General features: G+C 35.9%; 1 protein-coding gene across 2 annotated transcripts; it reads right to left on the minus strand.

The window, feature by feature from the left end:
* Window positions 1-7351: 7351 nt before the first annotated feature.
* On the minus strand, window positions 7352-10610 carry LOC113301608. Of its 2 annotated transcripts, XM_026550388.1 has the most exons (7): window positions 10231-10610; window positions 9722-10167; window positions 9166-9328; window positions 8845-9027; window positions 8675-8758; window positions 8350-8431; window positions 7352-8068 (listed from the first exon to the last, which is right to left on the minus strand). In XM_026550388.1, the coding sequence occupies exons 2-7, from the start codon at window positions 10078-10080 to the stop codon at window positions 7623-7625; spliced, it is 1317 nt and encodes a 438-aa protein (XP_026406173.1). In that variant the 5' UTR covers window positions 10081-10167; window positions 10231-10610; the 3' UTR covers window positions 7352-7622. The 2 variants fall into 2 exon arrangements, with proteins under 2 accessions (XP_026406173.1, XP_026406172.1); XM_026550387.1 differs by having other exon boundaries at window positions 9722-10610.
* Between the last annotated feature and the right edge of the window lie 305 nt (window positions 10611-10915).

Genomic DNA, 10915 nt, shown 5'->3' on the forward strand with positions numbered 1-10915 from the left:
TAAACAGAAGAGCCTTTGTCGAAATCATATCATTTGGTTGAAGAGAGTTGCTACCCAACATATTTGTTGTTCCTTTACTGTTTGGAATACGAACCAAAAGAATTGTTCCAAGTACGTGACTTATTCATAAGTTGGAGGTGCAGACGGAACTAGGTGAACTATAGGTTTAGTTGCTTGGTCTCAACTATACGAAGTTGGTTTATTTTGTATATCGGCTTAATCCTGAGAGTGTTCAATTCTGGACAAGGTCCCAGGGTTTTTCTGCATTTGCGGTTTCCTCGTTAACAAAATATTGTTGTGTCATTTACTTTATTTTCCGCAATTATAATTGTTATTATTATAATTTAAAATAAATTACACAAACGTTAATTCTTATTTACTTGATAAGTAATCCTATTGTGTTTGGTTAAGTCCGAACCTTTTTATCAAGTAAACATACTTCGTTGTTGTATTGTCTCGATCTCGTATCCATAGACGATCACACGAAGTGTGAACCGATTAGTTGTAATGTCTCGACTCAGTCCATAGACAATCACTTTCGGAGAAACGACTTATAGGTAAGAAAAGTTTTAGATTAAGGTATATTTGGGTACCCTCGTCTTTTCAGGCGCCATCACCCATAATGCAGTAATCGCAGTGCTACTCAAAGTGGAACACAACAAAAAGAATCCCACGTACTTTATAAGCAATTCATTAACAACACCAAAGTCAAGATACTCATAGCTGGAGAATGTGATCTTTGACATATATTTCTCATCAATAAAGCATTAACAGTACCAGAATCAACATACTCATAGCTGGAAAATGTGATCTTTGCCATACACTTCTCATCAATAAATATAAAACCTTACTTCCTGAACTGGAAAGTAATTGCGATCATTGATTATCTTGTAGAAAATGTCATATCTAAAGAGACAAATTTTGGGAGAATTGTAAAATGGGGAATCCACCTGAATCGGTTCAGCATATGCTACAAAATCAGAAAACCTATATAAGTGCAAGATGTAGCTAAATTATTAGTTGATTTTCTTGTTGAGAATCCATACTACAATCTGACATCCAGTGAAGAGCAGCCATAAGATCCAAAAGAAGCTGAACTCATACCAAGTTATGATAAATCATCACTAGTCACACCTGGAGTGTAGAAATTTTTTGTTGATGAAGCATCAAACAGAAAAGGAGGTGGAGTTGGAGTAGTCATAGTCATTATGGAGAACAACTATATCAAATTCTCATATGCATTGGCCTTCAATCCAACCAATAATCAGGCAGATTATGAAGCATTACTCCAAGGACTTCTCGCCGCAAAAAGTTTATAGCTAAAAGAGCTCCATTTTTTACAATAACTTCAGCTAACAACCAAGCAGGTGGGAGGTCAGTTCGAGACAAAAGATGTATCCATGGAATAGTACAAACGAAAGGTCGACAAGCTGATATCCAGCTTTTACAAAGTGAGTATCATACAGTTACCGAGAAATAAATTGAGATATGCAGATGCCTTGGCATTTTTCGGTTCAGTAATACCCTTGTCAGAGAACTATCAAGATTGGAATTCTTGATAAATCAACTACCAATGAACCTGACACAGAAAAATATCAGAAAACAAAGTTCAAACATGACAATTACTAAAGCATAGGATTCTTGAATGAAGGACATCTTAAGATATCTGGAGTCCAGGGTATTACCAGATGACCTACTAGGGGTAAGAACGGTCAAGATAACAACACTCAGATATCAGCTCATAGACAACGAAATGTACAAAATAACCTATCTGGGACCACTTCTCAAATGTGTAATATAGAAGCAAGTAGAATAAACCCTAGCTTAAATATATTCTTGAGACTGTGAAAACCACGCCGGAAAAAGACCAGTGACCGATAAGTCAGGGTACCAAGGTTACTTCTGGCTACACATGAAACAAGTTGTTGAGCATATTGAAAAGAGACGCGATAAGTGCAAAGGTATGCCTGAATACCATTGAACTTGAATTAAAAACAAATTTCAGTGTTGCAAGCATGATTTTATTATGATCAGAAGCGCAAAGTAGTCGCAGAACTGAAAATAGTGATATAACTCTAGAAGTAAAAAATAGAGAAAAAAACTGCAGATGCGGATATACAAAAGAGAGAATCATTAAGATTATTACAAAGTATGGCTTCTCAAAGCCAAAGAGAAACCCACTTTTTGAAATGGTTCAAAGCCAAAGTTGGTAACAATCACAGAGAACGATATCAGAATATTCTTATGAAAACACATCATCTGTAGATTTGGAATGCCAATGACGCTAGTAGATGATAATGGACCGTAGTTTCAGTCTGACAAGCTAGAAGAGTTTTACAAGACTAAAAATATTCAACAAAAGTATGCTCTTGTAAGTCTGAGAAACTTAAAGCTCTGAAATGCTTAAAACTACAAATGTTGTAATAAGCAAATTAATGTAGGTATGGGTAGTAGCTAATCACTGAATGAAACAGTTTTAGCACACCATATTTTCCGCAAGGAAATGGGCAAGCTGAAATTTCAAACAAGACTTTGCGGTCAAATATATATAAAAAAAAGAAGAGATAAATGTTGTGAAAGGGAAATGGGCAGACATACTGCATCAAATGATATGGGCCTAAAGATCAACAAAAAGATCTTCTACATAGGAATCCACATTTCTTTAGTATCCGGTGTGGAACCTGTTTTACCCACATAGCTGAAATTCCCAACTACAGGTACATTGTTAGCCAACTCAGGTAGAAATGACGAAGCTATCTTGAGAGCCATTGAAGAAGTTGATTTGAAAACAGAAAGAACATTAATACAGCTCGAAAAACACCAAAGGTACATGAGAAAAAATCAGAAGCACGTCAAGCAAAGAGACTTGATAGATGGGGACATATTATGAAGTCTTACCTAGAAGCTCTGAATACAAGCTGGGTAAGCTCGCAACATCATGGGGTGGACCCCACATCATATCTATAAATATGGGAAGAGGGTTGTATATGGTGATAAACCAACTCGAAGAAGAGTTGAGCTACCCCTACAATATCATCCATTTTAAAAAATATTTCCAATAAGAAATAAGAATTACTACTTTCTCTTAAAATATAAAAGCTGAAAAGCTAAGATTGTAAAGTGAATCTCAGAATATAGCTCACTCAGCTCGGTTTTTAAACTGAGAAAACAATGTGTCGGAAGTTATTATCAGAAATGTAACCCCAGGTTATCTTGACTAAGAAAGTCTAAAACAAAATTTTCTCTTTATATATGCTAAGAAAATATCCCTTGAAAAGTTGGTCATCAAACGGCATAACGAGGTAAGACGTCTACTGGTCGACCGTGTCATAATTAAGATCATGCCAAGAATAGCTTAAAATAAAAAAAAAGACTTATCCTAGTGACAGAGTTATGCCGTCATTAAGACCAACATAATGAAGCTCCAAAACAGTATCTAGACGGCACATAATGTTACCCTAGCCAGGTAAACCTCTGAACTAAAACCCGTCACCACCATCACTGAAGGCGATGAATCTAACATCTCCAGTGGATCATGATTAATAAAGTGATAAGAGAGAAAATAACAAAAAAGAGAAAAATGCTAAAATGCAATAGAAAAGTAAAGACTAAAAGTCAATAGCAAAGGCATAACTGGAACAATTGCCAACCCAAAAGAAGGGAAAATTTTCATACTTAAAGACTATCTGAACCAGGTAGGGAAAATCAGAACACTTGAGCACAGGTGGAAACAAACATTAGTGACTCTAACTCTAAAAGCTAAGAAGCGACCATACATACCACCAAATAGGAATAGGCTGAAGCCCAAAAGGATTAAAATATCCAACAATGGATGAGCCTCATTTGAGACAGATGAGCAAGGCACAAAGTCTTATGAGGCTAAGTCTATGGGAGAAAACCTGGATTCATGTCAGAAATTCCCAAATGCAATCAGATCAAAATTGAATCTTTACCTCAGCTGATCATCGTAACTGATTTACAAAGAACCAAAAATTCTTTGCAAGAATTTTAAAAGTGTGTGTGTGTGTGGGGGGGGGGGGGGGGGGAGTGCAAATGTAACAAAATAAAGCATTCAAGCAAAGGAACAAAATGAAAAGAAATATTTCACTAATTGGAAAAGTCTTCAGCAGACTAACTCCAACTGCTTCATATTAACTTCAACCGCTTCAGGTGACATCTTTGAAAATGGTTGAACGACCAACATAAACGACTGAAGAAAGCTCCGCGATCTAAAGAAAAACTAAAAAAGCTTCGGTGAGTTGGACCCTCGAAGAAGAGGAGTCTCAGGTTACAAGAGTCACTCTTCCGCTTTATCAAACTTCAAGCGTGTAAAGCCCAAACGAGCTAAAAAAAATATCAATACCGGCTTCATGACCTCTAGACTCAGCCTAGCAACGCTATGCTGAGCAGAAGATCATAAGCTTGTCCAATAACTGAAAAGGGTAACAAAACACGAGTAACAAGTTAGAAAAACTAAATTAAAACTCCAAAAATAAAGGAGATCGAAAAACCAATCCAACGTACACCAGCTGATTCTGAAGTAAACCTGGATTCAACTATTGAAAATGGCACGGGAACAAGTGATTCGAAATTAATGAATCGAAAGGAATTTAGAGTGAAAACTCCATTCCTTCCTATGAAAATCTCACAGCAATAACAAACTAACCAAAATAGATGGTCACAAGTACCAATCGAAATGAAAACAGATAAAGATAAGATATCGGGAGCCATGCCGCTCGATTCCATCTTCGATTGAGAAGAAAAAACGGTATCTATGTTGTTCCTTTTATCTAAAGAAGTTTTTCTCCTTTTTATCTAAAGAAGTTTTTCTCCCATCCGCAAAAATTTAAATAAAAGAGGATGAAGATAATTGATAGTAAAAATGATAATTATTGTTATTATCAAACAAAAACAAAAAACAGAAGAAGAAAAAAAAAACAAAAAGAATAAAGAAAAAGATCGAAAAGATCATGATCATCATACTTACTGTAAAGAGTATGAGCTTTTAAACCCATTATGCACCCAACGGCCCATGTTTCAATGAGCCAGCCAAGGTTGATGGACACTCTCCATTAAAAGATGTACCATTAACGTTACTAAGCATAACAAGAATAATAGAGGACGGATCAACAAGAGCAAGACCATCTGACATCAAAAATTGATGAGGCAAAACATGAATAAGGAACATGAATTATGTGACCTAGGAATGGGTAGTTCATGTTTCTTATAATATCGAATTTGACAAACGTTGTTACAAAAAAATTGACACCTGTGGGTTCCAATCAGAGCGTTTGAAAACAATATAATGGTAAAGAAAAATTTCAAGAGAAATGGGGAGAGGATCTACTATCGAAAAACATACATATATTCGAAAGCTTGAAAAACTATATGTCTTAATGACATCTGTAATTTAGCTCGAATCTTTTACTTACATCTTTAGATTAAAATGATTGATAATATTACCACGAATACAAACACCTTTTGGAGGCTATATCCACGACCAAAACCACACCGAGAATATTTTATTTAATTATCATAACAAGTTATTACATCGACACAGTTAATATTATCAACTAATTATTACATCGACAGACTTAATATAAACTGATGACTTTGTTTTTTCCTAGAAACAACAAGACATATTACGAAGAGTTTACTTCTTCCTTTGTTCTTCTTCTTCTTCTTCCATAAACCTCCGTCATCGTGGTTGAATTTAAACAAGAACATGAAGAACATCATGAATTTCAACTTCTCATATATGAACCCTAGAATTCCTAAATTTCTCCCACACCCACTCTTTCTAAAGTCACTATTCTCACCTAGATTTTGCCCCATCACTTGTAGGACACAATGCTTGTGACCCTAGATCTTTCTCGTTATGGAAAGAAATCTCAGGAGAATAATTTCCCTTCAGCATATAAACTATTTTATGTAGTAGTTACATCCTCGCTCCCCAAGTCTTAGAAAACTCCTAAGAACAGACTCATTCCTTAATTAGGAAACTCTAAGCTTGGAAAACATTCCTCCAAATTGTCATACAAGTTTCCTAATCCAAGTAAACCTTGTAGACCTTCTATTCCCGAAGCTACCTTTTAGCCATGGTTTTGAAAACAATAGATCATTGTATTTGCTTCAAAAACTGTTACTAAGTCTATTTGCAGCCACATTGTTTTGTTTATGGAACAAAACCCTAACAGGTACTTTAACGGTTCTCATCCTTCAAAAAAAACCGATCAGGAGTTGCCACCCATGGATTTGAACCTTGTTTTTGCAACTATATATACCTTAAGAATTTGCTAATTTTCTGTTCAATTTTTGTTAGAAGGATATTGTTGATCAATCATAACCGGTTGACCAATTACTCTCTATACAATTAGTTTGATTAGTAGTTGAAACAATAAACCAACTTCTCTATACAATTAGTTTTACTTGAGCAAGCATTGCCTTAACCATCCAAGCTATGTTATAAATTGCAGTAGAGACACCATAAAATGAACAAAGTCATCAGTTTATAGGGCGTTTGGATACACTTCAGAAGTTGTTTTGACTTCTGGAAGCAAAAAAGTCTGAAGTTAATTTGGATAAACAATTTCAGAATGACTTCCGGAAACAGAAAAGTTAACTTTTTGTGAAGCAAAATATTTTTGTTTCTGACTTTTGCTCCAGAAGTAGAAGTCAGTAACAGATTTGTATCCAAACATGGAAAATGAATCTAGAAATATGAAGTTGGCTGCCCCCCACATGTACCATGACTAAATCGGTAAAAGAAAACCTTAAGAGAAATATCATCACCTGTTATGTTAGGAATCTCTGAGTTACCGGGTCAGGTTTCTTCCTGGAGATGGAGATCTTAATTGGTAGCCATAAAGCCTGTCTGGACATTTGATATTTTAAATCGGCAGATGGCAAGGTGGAAAGATTATTCTAAACTGTGACAAATATAGAAAGAGAAACCGTAAACTGTGTAGAACAGGTGCAACTGGGGAGCACCACACACATTCAGCTGGAAATACTAACCCAGGAACACAAGTTCAAATCCGGGATCCTAAATGAAATGGACGGAGCACATCAGCACACAATGGCAATTCCCCATTGCATAGGAAAGATCTCTCGAGTCACTAGTGCTAAAAAGTGATTATTCTTGCTAAACCCAAGAGGCATGCTGTTGCTAGAGAGACTCGCTGTAAGAAGACAGGTGGGAACAAAAAAAATTAATGACAATTTTAATTTCATAGTAAGTTCATTGCAACAAGCGTCAAACCTCAACTCTGAAGCTCACCAAGATGTTACAAGAGGATCTTGGTGAAACAGAAGTTAAATGAATACTAAAGATAGAAGAGAATGGAGAGTATATATGTACCTGCACAGTGAAATCACTAGCTTTGATGATGAGATCTTTTCTAATCCTCTACTGAATTACAACTTGTATAAATCTCCTTTCTCTACTTATCCGCGGAACAGTTTTCATAGCGCGAAAAAGGAGATCTACAGATACAACCTCTCATCTTATTAGAGGAGGCAAACAAATCTAGCATTGTATTGTGAAGCTCACTCACTAAAGAAGTTAGTCCTTCCCCAAAAAATTTAAATTATACAGTGTTTACACTTCTTAGAATGAATCATCACATTCTCCTCCCTATCCTTCCAAATCTCCTTGCAACACCAAAAATAACTGCCTTTGTCAACAGTCCTCTGTCTAGACTACACGCAAGGACAACTGCCCCGCCGACAAATAAGAGCTTGGGAAGGTTCCTCCCAAGTGGTTTTTTCTCGTCGGACGGACTCAGGGTTTCAATTTCCAAAGATTCTTTCTTTCCATTTTCCAAGGAATTCAGGTGATTCGCTTTTACCTTTGTGTTGATTTGGGCCATGTAAGCACACTTAGAGATCCGCTCTCCCGATAATCTTGCCTTCTGATAAGCACGTAGACCAGGCTCAATCTTCTTTACGGCTCCCCACATTCCTTGACGAACACCAAGTTTTGCAATTTCCCATGGAATACCCATGTCTTCGTAATGAAAGAGTAGCACCTCACAAGCTGTCATCCCGTTTCCTCTCTTTGACTCAACTGCAAATGTTCATCAGCTAACAGATTAGTTACTGATAGGCAATTAAAACTAAAATTATGGGATGTGCGGGGTGTTTGAAGCTCAGATTTTGTTGCTTTTTTCATGCAAACTAATGGTCTCTACTGAATCAATGGTTTAAGTGTAGTCAAATACGATAATGTTATGGCTTGTTTATTGATAGTAATACTAGCATTAACAGTGGAAAATTGGGAGCACGATAAAGATGTAGAGATCAATGAGTTATCAAGCTTAAAGGAAATGGAACGAAAGGTCTAGTTACCTGCTTTAATGCACCAGCTAGAATAGTACAGATCAACACGTTGGGGCTTGTTATGTCTTGGCATGTAAGTGCAAGGTACTCCCTGAAACATGAAATTAGCAGTACATAAGTATGGTACTCAAGAGGAATGTATCACTCATGGTCTATAGGAAAAAAGAAAAGAAAAGAGGCTTCCCTCAATTCTCTCTAGTATGGAGGCAACTCATGGAAACTCCATACTAACTGTAGCAAAAACTATTCTATGAAGTGCCCTAGAACTAGTTCAATGTGAAGAAGCAAATTGGAAGTCCCAATGGAATAATTGAAACATAATACGCATCAATACCTTAGTAACACAGTAATATACTCTTCCTGATTCCCAAATTCGGCGACCTATTATGTATTCTCTGTCACTACAGAAGAAGGGAAACTGTACCACGGAAAAAAAAAACATGAGAAGAGCAAATCAAAATAACCTATTCATCAAACAGATAAGAATGAAAAAAATATCCATACCTTCCGTATCCATTGTACTAGCATTGTTCCTGTTTCGGGGCACTCCTCTAATATTTTTGAATGTATAAGCATGTCATCCCACTTGGCTGTTTGGCGGAAATCATCATCCCAAAAGAAGTCCCTTACTGTCTCTGGGGTAGCATCTTCAAAGACAGTCCTGCTACGGTATTGTGGAGGTCCAGTCTAGAATATTGGTTCATTAAACCAGTAATTAGCATAGAGGGAATACCAGTAAGGATTTTTTCTTATACATTTTTTACTATAATATTTCATCCCAATAGAGGATCATTTCAAGGGACAGAAAGAGAGAAAAAGACCTACCTCGCGATCCCTCCGCCAAGCTTGATAGCTCATAGTTTGGGTAGATCGATCCATCATTTGAATCCAAGCAGGACCTCCATCAGTAACCTCAACGAGTTGGGATAAATAGTCGAGATCCTCTCCTGTCAGAGCCAGTGGTTTTTCTTTTTCGATCTCCGAAGAACTGGGCAATGGAAGTAAGTGGTGAGAAAATGCATAAAGATTTTTAATGTAATTGACCACTACACAACAGAATTCAAGATAATAATTGTACTAAAACATGGATAAGATTTACCAACTTTTTACAGGATGTCAGCAAATTTCAAAGCTATGAGACTGACAAATAAACATAACTAACTTACCCTTATACTCATAAAGACAACATGTATACCAATAAACTGGGCAAATCAAACTAGCAGGAAAGGAATCTCAACATATCTTCCAATAACCTTTGTGGTGATCTTAAGTTTTAATTGTAACATTCCTAACATTTTCAAACCAAGTTTATCCAAACCAAACCCCTGACTAGGATAATGTAATAATTAAATTAAATTAAATTACGGATGAATTCACAAACCTGCAATCAGAACTGGTAATTGGTGCATCCAAGTCTTTTCCTTTGTCAGCTCCGTAATCAGAAATCCAAGGAATGTAACTTGGCAATTGAGCTTTCATTGAATTAAAACAAGGCATTGAACCAAAATTCAAAGATGGCGGAGAAGATATAAAACCCACAGACAATGACGAAGCTTTAGACATTGTATAATCCAATTTATCTTTTCCCAAATTTGCCCATTTAGGTTTCCATGCCCATCCAACTACAACCCCAACTAAAACTGCAATCCATAAAGGACCCAGAAATAATAATAACTCTGTAAATACATTACCAATTGTAGGGCCTTTCAATACCTCAAACAAAGCTGATATCAACGCCATTCAGCTCTTTAAAAACGATAGAATTTTTATATAATTTCTAAATTTTAAATGAAGGATGAAAAAAGAAAAACGAAAAGAAAAAGAAAACCCTCGATTCAATCGGAAAGATAGACAATAAACAAACGATGATTCGAGGGTTTCAAGAGAAAAGAAGAAGAGGGACAAATACTATCGATACAGGACTATGAAACCCTAGTTCAGGATAAGAGTTTAGAAAGAATAATAATTGAAATGAAGAGATTTAGATATGGAAGAAGAAGAAGAAGAAGAAGACAAATAGGATTATTTTATCTATCTATCCATTCTATCTGTTTGATAGTTCAGAAATTTAGGGCTTTTCCGGATAAGAATTCCAGAGTTATGCGGTAGAGAATCGATTCATTAGGATTACCGTAGGACCGAATTTTATGGAAGAATAAAAGAATTAAAAAAATGGATACTCTTACTCCACGGTATGAAGGACGGAATGAATATAAACCAACGGTGTATTTTTGAAGAAACAAACAGAAAATTTATTAGTTGGAATTGTGGAAAGAAAAAAAAGAGAGAAAGTAAAAGATATGGTGTATGCACTATGCCGTCTTCCTTCAATGCTTCGCTGGATAGTTTGGTTTGAGCACACAATATACATAAAATAATAGAGGTTTTATAGTTGTGGTTGGCTGTAGTCTCTTGTTCAGAACGTTTGGACTTTGAAATTTTGATTTTTGACTCATTTTTCTCGAGTTGCTCGTTTAAATGGACTTCGCGTAATTTGGACGGAGTAACATAATTATCATTCTATTAAAATAACTGAAAATGGGTTATTTGTCCAAATATTTTTAAAACATGGTTC

This window comes from Papaver somniferum, chromosome 8 (genome assembly GCF_003573695.1).
Source record: "Papaver somniferum cultivar HN1 chromosome 8, ASM357369v1, whole genome shotgun sequence".
NCBI classification, from domain to species: Eukaryota; Viridiplantae; Streptophyta; class Magnoliopsida; order Ranunculales; family Papaveraceae; genus Papaver; species Papaver somniferum.

Bases quoted from the DNA above. Each gene is read 5' to 3' on its own strand.
- LOC113301608 (XM_026550388.1), bottom strand. From the start codon at position 10,080: ATGGCGTTGATATCAGCTTTGTTTGAGGTATTGAAAGGCCCTACAATT. The intron at 8,759-8,844 runs GTATGGATATTT...TCCGTGGTACAG, and splicing joins TAGTACAATGGATACGGAAG to TTTCCCTTCTTCTGTAGTGA. The intron at 8,069-8,349 runs GTAACTAGACCT...GAACATTTGCAG, and splicing joins TAGCTGGTGCATTAAAGCAG to TTGAGTCAAAGAGAGGAAAC.